General features: G+C 35.2%; 1 protein-coding gene and 1 non-coding gene across 2 annotated transcripts in view; both read left to right on the top strand.

Moving 5' to 3' along the window:
- The first annotated feature begins 6,388 nt into the window (after nt 1-6,388).
- The window catches only part of LOC145695101 (uncharacterized), a 32,973-nt gene continuing 18,691 nt past the window's right edge, over nt 6,389-20,670 (top strand). The window contains exons 1-3 of the mRNA XM_081771999.1: nt 6,389-8,413; nt 14,476-14,692; nt 20,150-20,320. Of these exons, the coding sequence (XP_081628125.1) occupies nt 6,611-8,413; nt 14,476-14,692; nt 20,150-20,320 (2,191 nt within the window). The 5' untranslated portion in view covers nt 6,389-6,610. The remainder of the gene's footprint in view (nt 8,414-14,475; nt 14,693-20,149; nt 20,321-20,670) is intronic.
- TRNAR-UCG (transfer RNA arginine (anticodon UCG)) lies at nt 17,054-17,127 on the top strand. The gene has a single exon. It is a non-coding gene; the product is annotated as a tRNA-Arg (tRNA).

Below are 20,670 nucleotides of genomic sequence, written 5' to 3'. Positions count from 1 at the left end.
ACTTCTGCGTCGAACATAGGTGTGTTATACATTCAACCATAGAGGGCTCACGTAACAAGTAAAAAAATTGATATAAAATATACGTATTTTGGACATAAGTCTTCAAATTCATCTGGTTATTTTGTCATAATCTTTGCAATTATAAAGTTTATACTTTATGCAGTTTATTAAGATAATTAGTTATTTTGCAATGAAATAAGTACGGAAGGTATATAGTACGGAATATATATAGTACAGAGGGTATAATGTCTTTGGCTTCCCGCGAAAAGTTGTAGTGACGTTTATGGGGAGATGCCAGCTTGGTTACTCGCGGCTCGCTGAGCGCGGTGATTCGCGAGTGGTGATTGGCTATCTTCTTACCACACCCCCAGTGACGAGCCTGTCCAAGCGCGGGAAGCCAACGATGTTATACCTTCTGGACTTTAACTATAACACAGTAAATGTCTTCAACAGTGGTTTTTCAGACCACCTTGCTCAAGTATTCGATATACATGTAAGTTTCTGTAATACAAGAGCATGTAATGTAACGTACAAAAGAAAATTTAATGATGAAAATATACAATATTTTAATCACATTTTCAAAGAAGAAAATTGGAACGAGCTTTACTTGTATAACCAGGTTAATGAAGCTTTCAGTTACTTCATTGACACCATAACATTCTATTTCAATCTAGCATTCCATCTTGTAAAATGTATAACTTCACCAAAACAATAAAGATCCTGGGTAACACAAAGGATCACAATAGCAAATAAAAAATGAGACTTCTTACCAAGGCTAAAACACGAGGAAGCCTATCATCATGTACAGAAATGTTACAAAAGATACAAGAACATAAAGGAGTTCGAAAGCAGCAAAAAAGTTACCCAATGACAGAATCATTAAAAATCAGTGAGTCGAAGACGTTGTGTAAACTAGTGCAGAGCGAGTTAAGTGTAAACACTCCTAATTTAGAGGTAATTAAAAATGGCAACATAATAAAAGATTTTCGTAAATAACTGACCTATATAATAAGTATTACGGCAAATTATCACAAACATACAATAATGAGCCAGCATTGCCCACTTCAAAAATATTCTCAAAAATTTGCAACAATTCCATGTATCTATATCCAGTTACTAATGCAGAAATATTAAAAGTAAAAAAATGAAAAAAATTATGGGCAGCTGGCGTAGATGGCATACCGCCAAGTATTGTAAAGAAAAGTATTAAATATATATGCTGAGCCCTTGTGTTTCTTTGTAAATATGTTGTTCTTAAGTGGAGAATTTCCTAGTATGTTAAAAGTTGCAAAAGTAAAACCAATATATCAAAAAAGGCGATAAATCAGCGCTTGAAAATTATAGACTTATTTCACTTCTCTCAACTTTCTAAAAAATATTAGAAGCCACAATGAGTGTCCGGCTAGCATTCTTTTTACTTAAACATAATCTAATAACACAGAGAACATGGCTTCCCAAAAGGAAAATCAACGGAAATATCAATATATAATTTCGTAGAAATTGTACATAAAAGTTTAGAAAGTAAGAAGAAATGTATAGGTATTTTTCTTGATCTTTCCGAAGCATTTGACGTACTGTCACATAGAAATCTTCTTTCAAAACTACAAGATTATGGAATAAGAGACATTGCGTCCAAATGGTTTAAATCGTATCTGGAAAATCGGCAATAAGTAGTAGAAATTACATATACAATAACAGAGATACAAACCAAACTATATACTACATATCGGGGAAACAAGAAATATCATGTGGAATGCCATAAGGATCCGTATTAGGGCCGTTATTATTTTTGATATAGATTAACGACTTACCAAGTAACATTGCTTCAGCTAAGATTATAGTAAAAGAAAAAACAAATGAAGATGTTGAAGGTAGTGCAAATGAAATCCTTTGTAAACTAACTCACTGGATTAGAGAAAATAAGCTTAAATATAAATTTTAAAAGACACAAGCAATCAATTTTTATCACATGCGCAACAAATATACACAGCCTGTGAATATTTTAATTAAAAATAACGAAATAGACTATGTGAACTAACTAAGTTTTTATTAATTTGGATTGATAAAAATCTCTTCTGAGATGTGCAAATAACTGAACTTCGTAAAAATTTAAATCAAATTTATTTCACAATTAAAGTACTTAAAAGTATTTTAAGTGATTTTATTTTAAAAACAATTTACTTTGGATTATTCTAGTCGAATTTAACATATTGCATTATATTTTGGGAAAATACTCATAAAGCCAAAATAATTTTTACAATACAGAAACGAATAATACGAATGGTGGTAACAAGTGAACCAAAGGATCACTGCAAAACAATATTAAAAAAAAAAAAAAACTTCGTTTACTTCTAGTACCCTGTTTGTATATTTTAAATTTACTGATAATTGTAAAGAGACACTTATTTTACGCCAGTAGAAGAACAAATGATGATGATACAAGAAACAAACAAAACTTTTCTATTGTAGAACACACAACTGTGTTATGTGAAAAAGGGAGTTAATAAGCGAGTATCATGCTTTACAATAAACTTCCCAAAGATATAAAGACTCAGGACTATGTTGCTAAATTTAAAAAAGAACTTCAGAAATATTTATTACAACACTGCTTTTACTCGGGAAAGGAATACATGAATTGCTAACGGAATAAAAATTTTACATGATGCACAGTAAACAAGTGTCATTACTTGCTTTTAGCATTAGATATTTGAGCGAGGATTACTAAATACATTGCAAGTAATAATTGATTATTCTAACTGTTTTTAATAATGATATCATGCAAAATGTAAGGTATAATAATGATATCATGCAAGATGCAAGGCATAATTATTAACCTAGTGTGTGCAATTTTCATTATTATTGTTCCTTTTACTTTTGTGTTTATACAGGGTGTTTCGAAACAACACCAACAACGTTTGGGAGATGTTTCCTGACACCAAGATAAGACAAAAAGTATGGCCTATTCTGGGTGCACAAATGCTTCCTCTCGGAGTTATAGGCTGCCAAAAACATAAAAAAATGAACTTTAAAGGTCCATAGCTCCAATACTATGGGACCTACCCTAGTTGGGTCAAGACTTCACTTCAGAACTAGTATGTGCCCTATCCAAATATCCATGTTTCAGAATCCTGCGGTACTTCTGCAACAGTTTTTACAGAGGTAGTTGGTGAGTACTTCAAATTATATGCCCTTAGCCAAACTCCCACTATAAAAATTGTTGCGTGAGTACCGCAGGATTCTGAAACATGTATTTTTGGATAGCGCACATATCAGTTTCTAAGTGAAGTCTTGACCGGACTACGGTAGGTTCCATAGCATTGGAGCTATGAACCTTTAATGTTCATTGTTTCATGTTTTCGGTAGCCTATAACTCCGAAAGGGAGCATTTGTGCACCCAGGTTGGTCTATACTTTTTATATTATCTTGGTGTCAGGAATCACCTCCCAAACGTTGTCGGTGTTGTTTTGAAACACCCTGTATATAAATGACGTATCCATTTCATATGCATTGTAATCAGGGTTGAATCCAGACATTTTCACCCTGGGGAGGAGGCGTTTTCTGTATTTTTGCAAGAAAACAACATATTTAACAATTCCATTCACATACACATCTTACCTAATATTGAGACTAATTGCGGATAAATATTCAATGTAAGATCATAATTAAAAAACAATCGTTTAATGTTATCTAAAACATTAAATATATGTAATGAAATGAAAATTTTTGAGTTTTACGTCCCACGTTATGCCGGCTAGGCTAAAGGAGACGGTGATTATGAAAAATGAGTGAAATGAAGAAAGTGAGAGGAAACGAGAGAACACCGAGGAAACCCATGCACACGGTGTTTGTACAACACAAAGTTCACTTGGTGCAAGCTGGGATCGAACCAGGGCCCCTATGCGCCAGAGGTGAACGCTCTACCACTGAGCCATCGCGGCTCCCTAACCTTTTCGGTTCTGACGGTATCATATGTGTACATGCTTTTTTTAAAAAAAGATTAATATAATTACTCTGGAGGATTCAAAATGGCTGGCACCAGAGAAATAGCGGAAAGTGATTAAGACAAGTTCAAGTAATATGGATATGAAAACCCAGCCATTTTGAATCCTCCACAGTAATTATATTAATCATAAAATATGATGACATATGTTACCGTCAGGACCGAAAGGGTTAAAACATTAAATAATTATAAAGACTGGCAAAAAAATATTTTAGACTAAACTTTAATTGCTATTTACAGTAATTAAATTTAAAACAAACATACATAGAAATATTTTAACAAAAAGTTATCATTCTTTCTCATACTTCTGATTCTAAATCAAACATATTCGCCTAGGCTTTTCCGCTGCATATACATCAATAACTTTGTTTACGAAACCTTCAGTAGAATCTTCGTCGACTTCAATATTTCACTTATTGGTCTATAGGCTACTACTATTCTATTGATAAAATCAATATAAATCTCAAACCCAGGGCGGACAACTGTTCCTCCCTGATCCCTCAAAATGACTCCCTGTGAATCTCACCCTCTGACTTCAATTTAGTCAAAGAAAGGTGTGTTTATTTTAACAATCGTAAAGCACACTTATGTCTATTGCTTCCGATACGAAAAATGACATTTAGGTCGCTCTATTTCGAATAATGCAAGAACTGTTAGTTTTCAAGAACCGAAGTGTGCTGATATCATAGATCATATGGAATGATGGAAGGATTTTTCCTATCTTTTCTTTCCCATCTCAATCTTTTCTAGTGTCACCTACTAATATAGTATAGGAGGAGAGTATAGTACCTACTAAAATACAAACCTTTCATCAACAATTGACAATTTCATGCTCTGCCAAACTCGTTGATAGTGTTAAGAAACACAGGTTCTATTGACTATTTAGTATGCTGTCTTAGATGTTACATGCTTAATATTAATATAGAATGAGTATGCGTCATTTATATGAGAGATCGTTTTTCGTATGAACGTGCACGGTAGAAAAGCAAATAATTGGGTGAAGTAATTTCTACATTTTATAATTGATATTTTGAGTTTCCCCGGGGGTAATGAATTTTCTTCGGGGTGAGATTCCCCCCGGGCTACCCACTGAACTCATCCCTGATTGTAATGCAGTGTTATATATACACTATATGTATATAAAGGGATGAAATAAACAAATACAATACATGTACTATTCGATTAGAATCCTACTATACTCTATGGTGTAATATTCAAAACACAGTATTCCATCTAACATTTAAATATAGACCGACATACCGCAGACTCGCTCATTCTCTCACTCATCCCTTCTCTCAAACAATAAGTTCAAGCTGACAGGTGTTTTTTTTCTGAGTGTAGGTACTCATTAAGAAAGGATTTGGCAAAATAACTTTTGGAAGGGGGTAGAAATAGGGATGAGGAAGTTCAATAAGATGCCTAGCATATACGTCATAGTTTATTCACTTTCAGACACTACATTTGGTATTTAGACCTTTTGCTTAAACTAATTAAGCACGTGTTCCAGCGTTACTAGATATTTGATCTAAAAGGGTCATTCACTAAATCTAAAATTGGCTTCAATTGCTATAGTTGTGCCAATATTTTCATCTTATTACGGGTATGTGATCAAATAAGTTTTGTAATACGCTGTAAATATTAATCAATAGTTCTTGTAATGTAAAATAAATTGCATACGGTATAACTATACAAGTCAGTGGCGGATCCATGGGGCGATCGCCTCCGCCCCAGAAGAGGAAACTTTCTTATTTTATATATAAATAAAACCCATTCCAGATTTTGGACCTCTTAAAAGTAGCTCTAAGTAGCAATATTACAACCCACCGCCCCCCAGAAGTCCGTCCTGGATCCGCCCCTGATACAAGTTTCGCTTATTGTTACTACTATACTGTATAAGACGACCTGATGAAGTTATGCAGCACTTTTTACTTCATTTATACCTATATGACATTACATGAAAGAGTGCTGAACTGACTTACGCCGAAAATTATATTATAATTTATATACACGTTATATTGCTTAATATTTCTTCCTTTGCCTTTTATCGTTACATAAATAGATTTAAATATTTCATAAATATTTGATCACGGAAGATACACTCTGAGAAGTTCATTGACAACGAGACGAGCACAACCAACTGTAGTCGAGAGCTCGTGATGGGGCAAGACCGACACTATCATTCCATACCAGTCTTCGCCAAATTCTACGTGCAGCAACGTAACACAAAATTGTCAAAAAATAATCATAACTGCTGTGCCGATTATCGCAAATTTTGAGTCTCCCGTGCGGGTCCTTATAAAAACCGGACTAAAGGATATCTGATATCTGAGGAGAAGAGTAAAAGTGGGAAATAATTGTTCACTTGGAGTGCTTCTTAATTTTCTCCACAGATAGCGCAACGATCACGTGACGCAAAATGGAGAGGAAGAGGGTCGTTTTGGACGCGAACTGCGATAATTATATTTATATAACTTAAGTGTATTTTTTTGCTGTTACATTTGGTAATAATTTGTGTCGAAAGTACTCATTTATGTGCTTGTGTCTGTTGCAGAACTTTCGTAATATATAAATTTAATAAAGTACCTGAAATGTTTACTGCTGGAATTGAGAATGGGAGACGAACAGACAGCGCAACAGCAAACGAGAGTTATTCTAGTTGATGGTCAGACAGTTATTGTACAGGGAGACGCTGGAGATAATACAATTAATGAAATAAATGCTGACATATTACAGCAAGCTTTGCAAGAAGCATCAGCTCAATCAGACACTAGTCCGGATCAATGCAGCGCATTCAGCACTGAACATGAAAACACTAACGAGCAAACGAATGATAATTTAGTGGCAATATTGCAGGGAGAACAAGGTGAAACTCACACTATACAATTAACACCTGAACAAGCAGAATCATTAGGATTTCATTTTGTAGTAAATGATGGAAATGGAGTTAGGGCGGACGTTTTAAAGATTGAATCTGACAATAGTGATAGTTTTAGAAATCCTACTCAGTCATTGGTTTTGAGTAGTGAAAATGTAAACAAAGTATTGCTTGTGCAAAATAGTGGAGGGGGATCGGGTGAATCAATTGTGCCATCCACCTCGCAAGTCGGAAGTTCACAAAGTTTGTTACATGTTGGTGATACATCAGTAGGCACATTCCCGTCGCCTGCTACACATTTAATAGGCAGTTCCAATGTGGAACAGCAGCCGATTACAACTCAATACTCAGAAGGAACGGTAGCGTACACGGTGAAAGTTAATAACTATGACGTTAATCAAGGCAGTGATAAAGTACAACTTGTAAGGAACAGTAGTGATGTACAGGAACAGTTCCAACGAATTCAGTCACAAAGTGGAGAGAGTACAACGAAACCCACTCAGATCAATAGGACAAAATCTGTGTTTCCAGTTTCACATATATCGACTGTGCACAAACTAGGTCGGTCACCTACTTTGCCCATTTCTCAAGGGGTTGATTCTGTGGATAAACAAAAAGTGTCCTTTATAGTTGTCCCAGGAAGAAATGCAAACCATCTCACTTCATCAGATAATTCTTTGGCTTCAATTTCGTCCTTGCCTAGTAGTAGTGTTAATAGTGTTGAAAATTTATCAAATGATGTAGCAGCTGTGCAATGTAGACGAGATAGTACAAATTCATTCACAATATCACTTAATGATAAAGCTAGTAATGTAAATCCTAGAAATGTAACAGTAAGAACAGTAGCTCCGGTGCCAATATCTCTTGCTTCTTCCTCGATCTGCACAAATGCAAATAGCAACACGAGTGCAGTAATTTCAGCAGCAAATTTAGTAACTACCGTCACCTCAAGTACTCCGACTGAGACAGGCATGGTCAGGATGGTTTCGGGAAAAGATAGTACGACTAATCAAGTGATTCAATCAGTTAATAGGACTCTTAACTCTAATAAATTGATGCCTACAAAATTACTTCCTGTGAGGGACGGAAATGTTAACAGCAGTGCGATTTCAGGCGGAGTACAATTAAAGTTACCCATTCCGAATTTTAATAGTGAGAAACCTTTGGGCTCTAGTGAAAATCCCATCCAGTTAGTACAACAAGGACACACATTTCATAGTATGCAACCATTAAATCAGGAACAACTGAAACAAATCGCTACGGTATTGCAACAGAGGCAGTTTGATGCTTCTGCATCTGCTTCCAGTTCGAAAAAAATTGTTTATGACGCCGAAACAAATACTCGAATCATTTATCGTGTTGTATACCCTGAAGACTTTGATCTCCATGACCCCAAATCACCGGCAGAATCATCAGTTCCTAGAGGGCGGGGACGGAGAGGGAGGCCGCCCAAATCAGCAATGCGTGGGACAGGAAGAAGGATTAGCGGGTCCGAAATGGAACCTGAAGAAGAGAGGCATACGCCCGACCTTTCAAAGGTAAATTTAGTACGAAACCACTTCCGTAGATGGTGTTGCTTAGATTAGCTTCACATAATCCACTGTACTCTACATAACTACCACAATATCATGTGTAGAAGTACATCCTTTAGTGACGAAGAAGTACTATAATTTAACCTCTGAAGGAACTAAACTGACGCACAGTTAGAAATGTTACCTAGAACTATCCTTGGGGAAGGTTCTAGATTACTGGTCCCCAATGTAGGTTAGTAGCTGGGTTGTTTTTTTCTGTACTTAAGTTTATATCTTTAATTTACACAGTATTGCTGAGCGAGTGTTCGCGAGTGACGGCGGGTTAGAGCCCCGCAGAGCACGTTGTTTTCTGTCTTTATTACTGCTCAATAGGAAGGGGGACCAGTAATCTAGAAGCTTGCCCTATCCTTGATATACGTCTATCATTTAGTAATTGCCGAATTTTTCAGAGGGAACTCTTATCGTGGCTCATCTACTACAAAATCCTCACATCATGTGGCATCAATCGTTGTTATGAGTTTTGAGTAGATGCTTTACGTAAACGTGGGAATCTTCTAGAACACAGGTCCTACCATATCGCTAGGTTGGTTTCTTTCTGTACCAAAGTTTAATATTTGATTCACATAGTAGTGCCGAGCGAGCGAAGACGGGTTAAAGCCCCAGGGCACGTTGTTTTTTGTCTTTATTACTGCTAAATGGGAAGAGGAACCTGTGTTCTACAACCTTGCCGTAAGCACCGCTGAAAAAGCTGCAGATTTCCACTGAATAATTTGGCAATTACAGTACTGAATGATAGTATACCAAGGTTAGTTCAGCTTAATATTTATAATTTAACAGATTAGTTCCGAAGTTTTATAGGCTATATTAAAATCTAGTTCATTATTATCATTACAGAAGGATTAATAAGTTAAAGCGCTGTACAGGTTGGTTGAGTGTACATAATTTAAATAATGGTAAATTTATTGAGTAGGCCTATGTTTCATGTAAAGAGTTATTTCGTTTTGATGTCACATGGTTTTAGTATAGAACTATCAAACAAATACGTTTCTTGTAAGGTGGATCACCACCCGGAAGTCAGTACATATTTTAGCTCATTCCCTTAACTACTGCGGAATGAAACGTTACATATTATAAATATTGTATTATAAGATAGGGTATTGTTTGAGCTACAGCACAAGACGCTGATTCATATGGTTTCTCCTGATATCGAAAAATGTAACAAATAAAAGAAAATATTTGATTCGTTGAGCACACAAGATGGTACTTGCTGTTAGACCTTACTAAAAGTGCTCTGTTTCATGAAATGTTTATTTGTGTACGTAAAGTATTTTAGAATAGCAATCTTATTACGAAATAGATGCATTGTTTGACCGTTTTTCGTGTTAAGTTTCATATTTTATTTAAATATAAATTTACATGTAAGGAAATAGATTTTGAGACGAAACTTGCGCAGAACGCCATAATGCGTTGTTGCCAAATTTGTACGTTTACCGTAGTAGTCACAATAAGAAAATTCCTGGATTCTAGCGTTGCAGTTCGAGAAGAGAAATCGCGGTAAGGGACGAAAAATAATTTCTCCAGTAAGTATCTAAGCAGAATTCCATGATTACTCCCTTTATTATCTGGCATCAGTAAACACTCGACACTATCTGGCAATGCCGCACTATTCAGGCAGCGTTTAGCATAGCACCGGGAACACCTAGTGATCCACCTTAAAACTATAAATATATAGAAATATATACTATTTTTTTGATGTTCCACTAACAAAAGTTTCTCTCTTAAGTGTTTGAACTTGCATAAAACCAGTCTGAAACTTTATTGACTTCAGTAAAAATGAGTAAAGTTCGTTAGTTGATATCCCGCTAAAATAAATTTCAAATTTAAGTGGAGTGAGGTACATAATACAAATCTCCGAATAAACATCAAAACTAACCTTATACTGAATTTCTTTTAACACGAACAAGTTACCGAAAGTCGAACTACTAAAAGGTTATTCTTTCAAAAATGTATTCATTCAGCAACAAAATACTTCCAAAAAGTAGAAGCAGGAAGCGAATTGGTAGATATCGGTTACAAGGTAAGAGAAGACAATATAAAGTAAGTAGTTTAGACTTAGAAGTAGAAGAGGGAAGGTAATCCCCTAACCTCCAACACCTAACGATAACGTTACTATTATAATGAATATTCGACTAGGTTTAACAACTTAAAAATGAGAACGTAACACACCAACGGTGCCTATGTACTATACGGTTGCACGTTTTTGACTATAAACATTGCTGATCGAATCTACTTATGAACAACATGATCCATTCGAATACGTTTCCTACTGTTTTTGGCTTCATATAAATATACATAAACTAATACTTTATTATGTCATTTTTCACACAATACAATTGATTGACACGCTTCCAATAGTTTTTTTTTTTTTTACAATAATAATAATAATAGGAGTTATCTCTAATTTTTAAATCGAAAGTGAGAACAGGTTGAAACTTAATCAGTAAGACTCGGCTTGTCGAGTTGAATATCCGTTGTATTGAATTCAAGATAGCGGTGATACGTCTATTTACGGTTAACCACCCGTTACTTTTATATATTTATTTTAACTGACTTACAATATTTCAACTGTGACCTCAAACCGTGCAACCTTTACTTAATTCATTTCCCAACGTTATACAGTGATGAAGCTTTGCACAGTGACAATACAATATTTCTTTGTTACTTTATATATTTATATATATTTAACTAAGAGTAATTTTTAAATCTATTTCTCATGTGGATTATATTCTTGGCAAATGTGTAGGAAAGAAAATAAAATTCTATGATAGAAAGCTATTTAATTATGACCAAAAAATAGAAAATATTTCTGAATCCAATACGACTTTATTTTTTAATAAATAAATTTATGTAAAATGTAAATTTTTTATAAATAAATTTATGTACATAGACTGGATATATTCTTAGAATTCCTATAAAACAAATCAGATACTGACCATTATCAATCTTTCTTGTTGGAAGAGTCCACTGCTGTTGTGGGCGTTAAAGGCTGAAGCGGTAACACGAAGAAGAGGGTAAACTTAGAGCGTAATGGGAGCTCGTGATTCTGTTCAGTAAAGACAAACTCCACTGTGTAAGTGGCGGAAGCAAGATGAGCACGTATTTTTGGGCACGAAATTGCAACAATGAAGCTCGTCTTAGATTTATATATATTACTTTGTTTTGAAAAGAATTTTATTTTTGCATGTGAAGCGCTTTTCTATACAATAAATTCTTCAACTGTCATATAACATATGTAACCTGTATATCTCAATTTATATCAATAATAGAAAAGAACGTTATAGTAGTAACATTATATTCTACTATTCCGCCAGATTTGAAGAATTTACTAAGTGGTTACACATGAGAGCGCTCCCCATAACTTTTCTGTCTAGTCATGCATTAATAGTTCTTTTTCCCCCTTGTACACTTGTACACGATTTACATCTTTATTTTTTGAAAGAAAGTATTTATTTTTTAAATTATATATTTAACTTTAAGAAAAGCTTGTTCTTTTAAAAATATATTTTTATTTTATTTTATCTAGAGATAGAAGTATGATGCCATTTGCGTGTCATTGTAGTTGCAATGCTCTTGACATTTTTATCCTCTTTTGATAATTTGTAAACTGTAATTACACTAATAATGAAACATACTTTAGTAAGTTCCGGTCTGTCATTACTAATTCTTCATACATATACAAACAATAAGACTCGGAGCATTACCTTGTCATCAGAGTGTTGGATGCACGCCTTTATGGGAAGTACGGTGTAGTTATAGTGTTTCTGATATTTAGACTCAGCCTTAATCTCTGCGTCGTAGTAATGAACCCACTTCTTGTGTAATTAGTTCGTCAAAAGTTTTTTTTTTTTTCCCTGGAAGTTACTACTTAGTCTTCCTCCTGAAGAGGCAAGAAGCAGCTGGTGAACCTGTCATACCGATATCTTTCACATAACCATATCCACATGTCCGTTCTTTCTTTCTTTACAGATTCTAGGCTAATGTTACCTCTGGTGCGTGGGGTCCCTGGTTCGATCCCCGTCCAAGTAAGTTTGTGGTGGACAGCATGGTGTCCGTGGGTTTTCACGGGGCACTCCCGTTTCCTTCCACTTCCTCATTGCACCACTTCTTCCATTATCATTCACTTCCTTTAATCAATGTTTCCCTTAGCTTAAAGGGCATAACAACTTTCTAGGCTAACCTGACTCTGCGGACTAAACATTTTTTTAATTTTTTATCTCTCCTAACAGGGCGACAGGTGCGTTGCACCTTCTTGGTGGTGCTTCCATCAGTAGTTGGCTCATCATCTGGGAATGGGAATCGTTCCTACTTACATCTTACTTTACTTGATTTATAGATATGAGCACTGATTTAACTAATTGCATTGACGCGTATTGTTGATTGGATAAACTCACCGTTAAATGATGAAAAACAACAGACGAGAAAGAAAAAAAAAACAACGGAAAATTGACTCTCAATATAAGATAGATAGTCGCTTCAATTAATTGATCAGTTGTTTAAGAGGTTCGGGGAGAACTTGTTCCACACCAAGAGTTTTCAGTAATGAGCTATACTCACTTTCAATGGATTTTTCTTTCTCATCTTTCAAAAGTTCTGAGCCCATAGTAAGTTGCAAGATATCATTGCATACTTTAAAAAAGAAATCCTACGATTATGCACCTAGGCTAAAGGGGACTGTGACAGTCATAATGAACAAAATGATGGGATGAAAAAAGTAGGAGAAAGCGGGAGTAACTCCAACCTGCTGAGGAGAGTAGGCATTACATTCGAGATTTTAGGATGACGCATGTACCAGTAAATTTGTCAAATTATTTAACAATACAAACGTTTATGATGTAGGAACTTGCTTCTGAGCAATACATCATCATCTATCTGTTGGTGATTGGATTGTTACGTGTATTGACCTTCAAAAGCAGGAGTCTAATAACCACTTCGCACATCTCTGGCTCCCATCTTCTTTTCTTTTTGACCCTTCGTATCCATAAAACAGACATAATGCGAATTGATGGGGGAAATTTCTAATGGATGTCGCTAGTAATAAGGATTGTGTAGCTTATAAATATTATACCCCTTTTTTTTTTCGCGAGATGAGTCAAGAACGGTTGTATCGCATCACAGGTATTGTTAATGTTGCGTATATAAAAACGCGTTATCAAATATGTAGAAGAAATAAAGTTTCTTGAAAATTTTAACGTCCCACGATTATGCCCTTTAGGCTAAAGACCACGAATGATTAGTGGAAGTGAATATTTATGATACAATTGATGGAATGATGATATGGGAGGAAATAGAACAACTCCGAGAGAACCCACGGATACGAAATTGTCTGCCAGAAACTCCGCATGGCCTTAGATGGAACCATAAATCTTCGCATCAAAATTGAGTGCTGTGTTACTGAACTACCGACCCTCCTCTCCACAGAAGGCAATTTTGCAAGCACCGAAACTAGCATTTATCTATCTGTTTATTATTATTATTGAACTTAATTGACGTGATTTAAATCATTGAAGTAATTGGCTTGAAAATACTGAGTGTAGGGCATCTTTTGTGTCAGGAATTCATTTTCTGAGGTGAGTTAACCACTTTCGTGCCGTGCTTTCGCACATTGTATTCTCATATACAGAACAATTGGTACTCATAGTTGACGCTGACTCCTCGATTAAACTCAAAGAAAGATATAGCTTCTCTCTCTCTCTTTTTTTTATTTATTTATTTATTTTTTTTTTTTTTACTTGAGAGTCAGTAATCTGCATCTTAAAAATGATAGGACATTCAAAGCGAACTGGAAGAGCAAGTCTAGAGCTTTAAGATGGTGAGTTAAACATTACTTCTTATCAGTCTATTTTGGACAACAAGAGAAAATGCGACGAAGTTTTGCACTAATCCAGTATATGAATTTTGACATATTTACTTCCAGATATTCATTTTTATCTTTCATTCTTAATAATTCAGTGTAAAATGATCGAGTAACTGCATGTGAAACTAATTTTTCAATATTAATTTCTATGTAGGGAGAAAAAGACGAAAGGAAGAAACATTTACCTCGCACAAGATCTGGACGCTTATCGAGACCTCCTCGTCACATGGTACGAGATTATAAACGCCTTCATCATCTAGATTTCGCAGAACCCGACTTGGATGACTCCGATGGCGGCTACTCCGATTATCAAATTAGCGAACATGAGCAAGATGAAGAGCCAGAACCACCGATGACTAAGGAATTACCAGGTGCATAATTACAGAAAACATTATTTTGTAATTATTTGCGCAACAAATTTAATCTGCATACATGCAGCTAGTATTAAGTAAACAAAATCTTAATCCTTCCATATTGCCTTCCGTTGAGAAGAGATTTGACCCAATAGGAAAATTGATCTTTTGAAAGTATAAGCTTGATAAAAAATGATAGTTCAGACCTACCTTGTTTATTGCGTCTGTACGAGTTTACCTGGATAGATTCAGCCATTATTAATAACATTACATTAGATGTTCAAAATCGTCTATACACAATTTGTTAATGTAAAAAAGAAAATCGACATGGATTTTTAATGTATAAAATAGTTTGTTATACTGTCCGTTTTTCAAATTACTAATTTTTATTTTAATTTTTGCATGGATGTGTAAAATTATCTTCCAAGAAATGAAGAAGCAATGCCCAAATAAGTCCAACACATAATTTGTGTCTATAGATGATTAGTAAAATCTTTCATCAAGAAATCTTTGTAAGACTTTTTCCCTTACAAAAACAAGTTTTATCAAAAGATTATTTGTTCAGTTTTTCAATTTTAGAAGTCTTACACCTGAAGAGGAACATGTTTTCATGAAGTGATTTGATCTTCATGTGAGTAACTTAACTTGCGCGTCACAGAATAAGAGTTAAATCCATTCAGGAAAAAGATATATTCACATTTAAAAAACTACATACGTGTGACAATTTCACCGACTAACACTTTGGCTTCATCACACAGTAAATAGTGTCTGATGAAGCCAAAGTGTTAGTCGGCGAAACTGTCACGTATGTAGGTTTTTATTTATTTATTTATTTTTTAATGTGACTATATGTTTTGCTCAGCAAATAGTTTATTTGTGTTTAATTATAAACAAAGTAAAGCTTCTAGTATATACTCTAAGTTCACGTACTACTTTTCTATGTCCAAGTTCTAATTTTGCTGCAAGATACGTTTGTGTGTAAACAGTTTAACATTTTGCAGTCTGTACCAGGCTACTTTTTGCCTTTTGTGCTTTATGGTAATGAACATTGTAAACTTACTAGGATCACGCTAGTACACGTTATAAGATTGTAAAATTAGTACGCACGTTACTCTGCACAATAACGTAAAGGAAAATCAATTTTTGAATTCTGTTTTCTGCAATAGGGTTATTCCACGTCAGTTCAACCAAGGCTATTAACCCACTATCTCAGATGTGGATGAAATTTTATAGTTATAAAACTTTTTATGCTGATTGCAAGTGTGTAAATTTTATTACAATACCATCAGCGGTTCAGAAGTTATTGCCTTTTAAAAATGAGAAGAAAATCCATTTTTAAGAGTCGCTACATGGTATTTCCCCGTTTTGTAAGAACATTTAAAAAATCATATTTCAGTTCCTATTAATGCCAGAAACATGATTTTTTTATTTATTTATTCAGATTATCTTGAAGTTTTTACCATGAGAAAAATGAAAACTTTCCGTAAAGCTGATAAAATTTATAAGTCATTTGAAAGGTAACATTTTGACAGGAGAAAAAAAAAAAAAAAAAAAAAACGAACGTCATTTTGTATCCCCAATATGGATTTCAGTGAATTTGTTTTTGTTTAAAAGCTTGTTACATCTGGTTTCAAATATACAAGAATCGTGATGAGCTATCCAAGCACTGAGGAAATATCCCAGTCAGTGTTGCCAACTGATTGAGAAAAACTTTTTCCAGTAACTTCCATACGATTTAACATATCCACTCCAAAATTGGTATAAGTACTCCTCGGTATCCTAGAAACACCACTCCTCCCAAGCAACCCAGTTGTCAGGGTTGCGTGTCACAGCGTTAGACATATCTGTGCCACATTGTGCAGTAAGCTTTCTCACTATATTAAAATTGTGATGTGCCATCCAAGCCTGGAGAAGAAATAGGGAGTTTTCGAAAATTTATAATTAAGGGGAAAAATACAATAATCTGAACAATAAATGAGCATTAGCATTTTTTAATGTTAATCAGAATAACTACCAAAGAAGCAAATATAATAAGCCTGACAGTATTATAGGTATTATGTTATGGCACATAAATCTTCGGTTTTGCTGTAATTAGATATTAACATCAAGTGCTTTTTGTAAACGTTTTCCACATTGAAGTAACTACTTTTAGAGACTTTGGAGATAACTGGTATGTTCTGCCAGTAACAGTTGTTATATCCATTTTACTTAAGATGTGGGTAAACAAAACACGACAGGAATCATTTTCAGTCCAATAAAATGAGGGAGATGGACCATGGGGATGTAGAAATTTTACTGATACATCGCCTTCATCACTATTCACTGACTAAAATCTTCATCCACACTTTACGCTTTACTCCAATCTTGAATGGACCAGTGGCCCCGCGTAGCGTAGTCGCTAACGCTCTCGCCTTCGGTGCGAGCGGTCCCGGGTTCGATTCCCGGTGGGGGCACTCGGTCGAAAAAGTGTAAAACGCTTTTTCAGGCCAGCCACCCTGAATGAGGTTTTCCTCATTCACACCAAGCAAATGCCGGAGTGGTAGCTAACTTATAGGTCCCAGACCGCTTCCTTCCTTCCCCAATCCTTTCTTCCTTCCCTTTCCCCGGACTGTGTGCTCGCCGAGGGACGTCATTCCTCAAAACGTGAAGGGCTAAATGGCCTTAGATGCCGAAAGCCCAGAAATCTAAATCCTAACCTAACCTTGAATGGACCAGTTTTTTTTAAAACAATGAATTGCACGTGTCCCCAGAATATTGTTTGCTCTCAGAAATCTTTGTTGAAGTGTGGCACGAACAACAGGCATTTCTTCTTTGTGCACAAAGAAAAACTTGGTGCTAATGATATTTTCTCCACAGAATTGAAACATAAGGGCACATATATTTATTTGATCAGACAATGGTCTCTGAAGGTTTGCTTTTGCCACAACCCGCTTAACAGTCCCACCAATTCCATCCCATGGGGTAGGACTGGAATAACCCATCCGGGGCTAGAAAAAAATATGTGGCCCCTGCTGACTTCACCTAATACATTTCTGTAAAGTACAGTAGGAAACTTAAGGGAATATGTTTCATATTTTTGGTCATATTTTATTTAGTGATGATGATCGTATCTTCATAATTCTTTTTAGATAGTCAGTTGAGATTTTGATCAGCGTGGAGGACCTTGTCCATCTAGAGGCCTGGGCTATAGCCCTCCTAAGCCCTCTCCTTAATCCGGCCCTGGCATGGGGACTTTCCATGGCTGGTAGCAAAAAACACGATTTTCGCACCATACCACGGAAATCACTTGCGTGGAAGTAAAGATTCAAGAAGGCTTTGCACTTTTTATATTGGGCTCCACACCCATCAGTAAAATATTCCACTTTTGTTATGTGAGGAAACTTTTGTTTTATATCCGACATTAGCAGCTTCTGTGTTTGAAAGACCGTTAGTACGTCATGTTTCATCATATCATCTGAACAAATGGAATAACTTTTGTGTTGAATAGTCATAACTAGTTGGGGGAATCACATTTGGATACAATAGTCTCTTTAATTCTAACATTAACAATATATACTACATTAGAACAGCAGCATAAGACTTTACTTATTATAGATATACTAGCTGATAGGCTCTCCGTTGTGCGAGGTAAGCAATATTTGGAAGATGTTCAAATACATTCACTAACTCTGACTTTCGGAAAGAGTGGCAGCGTTGAACCATGTAGCATTTTTTCTAGCGTCATGGATATTTTCAAAGAAAGAATGAAAAAAAAAAAAAAAACGAATTTCGGTGTTGTGTGGAAATCAGAGCAGAGTAAATACGGATTTTGAGCCCTATGTACAGGTTAGTAGGGTGTCGAACACGTAGTGTTCTGTATAATTGAATATATATGAGGAGCGTTTTTCAAAATTCGATAAAGCACAAAACAACATTTTTTTTTTTTTTTTTTTTTACAACAATTGCATTTTTGTTCTTATTGTACATAATCTCGAACGAGTTCTGACAAAATGTTCATGATTTAGTTTCTATACACATGTCACATTTCAATATCTGTCAATTCTCATTTCACAGCTCTATCGGTAGCATACCTCCGTTTCTGAAAATTTTCTCTATCGAGTTTTGAAAAAACGGTCCTCGTATATTGTTTTTACGAAATTGATAGTTCGGTAATTAGGGGTATTTGGTCCACACGATTTCGTATATTTGTAACGTCATAGGTAATAATGCAGAGTGTGAGCACAGATACGTCTAATGCTGTGACAGGCAACCCTTAAATTGGTTGGCAACCCTGATAACTGGGTTGCGTGGGAGAAGTGATAATGTTCACAGGCATATTTCCAGGATACCGAAGAGTACTTACGCCAATTTTGGAGTGGATATGTTAAATCGTATGGGAGTTATAGGAAAAAAGTTTATTTCTCAATCAGTTGGCAACACTGACTTGGATATTTCCTCAGTGCTTGGATGGCCCATCACAATTTTTGTATATGTGGAACTAGATGTAATAAACTTTCAAACAAAAACAAATTAATTGAAAACCATGATGGGGATTTTGAGAAATAAAGGTTTGAAGTTAGTTTACACACTTGCAATCAGCATAAAAAGTTTTATAACTTTACCAAATTTCATCCAAATCTGAGATAGTAGGCTTAATTTAACCCAAATCTGAGTTTCCCCAAAAATTTTGGTTGAATTGAGGTGGAATGACCTAATAGATAGCTAGAGAGATTATCTCGATTGAGTTAGTTAACGAAGTAAATCCGTTAATATGTAGAGAGATTATTTCTGCCGAATTCGTTAATAGAGTCAGTTTATTAACATCTCCATGGATAACGGTGACATTAATGTTGCTATCATTATCCCATTTTGAACTATTAAAACAAAGGTGTATACTTCTAGAATCCTAGAAGTTACATATCGCGCCATTAGATGGCAGCAGACTTCCTCAGTGGTTGACATCTACCGAACGAAATTGAAAGTCCTAGGCATGATCCAGCTTGCAGTCTTAGCAGAGTATTTAAATGTAAGACGGAAATATAATGGTTTTCTGTTTGTGTAATATATATATATCTTGAGTATTTTGCTCGAAGTTAGATTCAAGCATATTACGTGATATTACTAGGTAGGACTATCAATCCATCAGAGCACAACAAGGGGTAGTTCCTTTCCCTGACAATTTAAAACCGGTAGCTATGAGAGTAAAGAGGTTATTTAAGAATTAGGATTAGAGTTAGTATATACCCAAATGCTGAGTAGCTGCGTCTTCATTACAACATATTTCATATTTGCGTGCACAAACCATACAGTGTTTCTCTGGTAAAATGTGTTCTTGACTTCTTGTAGTGTGAACAAGCTGGGTAGAATCAGAGATAGATACCGGTATTTATTTGTGTGTGAAATATTGTTAATAAACAAAAGTTTCAATCAATAATGATTGTCGAAGTCTGTTTTAGTATATTACGCCTTATAGACATGTTTGTTTATTTGTTACAGAAATAACAGTTAAAAAGAGAAATATATCAGATCACTTTCGATGTCCAACATGCCAAAAGATATATTTAGGTCACAGAAGAATGGCTCGTCATTTTGAAATGTATCCTGATCACGGAAGTGTGGAAAATCTTCCCAAGCCGACTCCACCTGCGAATGACAAGCTCCCTGCAGGTATGTTCTGTTTAAGGGTTATTTACTAATCCTGATACCGTAGACAAAGAATGACGAGTTTTAGACCCTTGAAATTGGTAGTCACAAATAGTAATCTATGTTACATCTGTTTCTTCATAATTTGTTCCAGTATTTAAAGTTTGAGTTTATTTTTTAATTTAAGCTCTTTGTTTTGAGATAATGTGTTAAATACTTTGCCAAGATATGCTTTTTCTTCTTGTAGTATTGGAACAAAGGACGGACGGCTGTTTTGCAGTTTTCTTTCTAGCTGCTAATGACGATTCAAACAAGAATTTACTATACGAAAGGCTTTCTTTTATTATTTATTTTTTTAAAAGAGAAGGTTAAAA

This window comes from Thermobia domestica, chromosome 9 (assembly GCF_964235325.1).
Source record: "Thermobia domestica chromosome 9, izTheDome1.hap1.1, whole genome shotgun sequence".
Taxonomy (NCBI): Eukaryota; Metazoa; Arthropoda; class Insecta; order Zygentoma; family Lepismatidae; genus Thermobia; species Thermobia domestica.
This window is presented reverse-complemented; position numbering and strand designations above follow the sequence as displayed.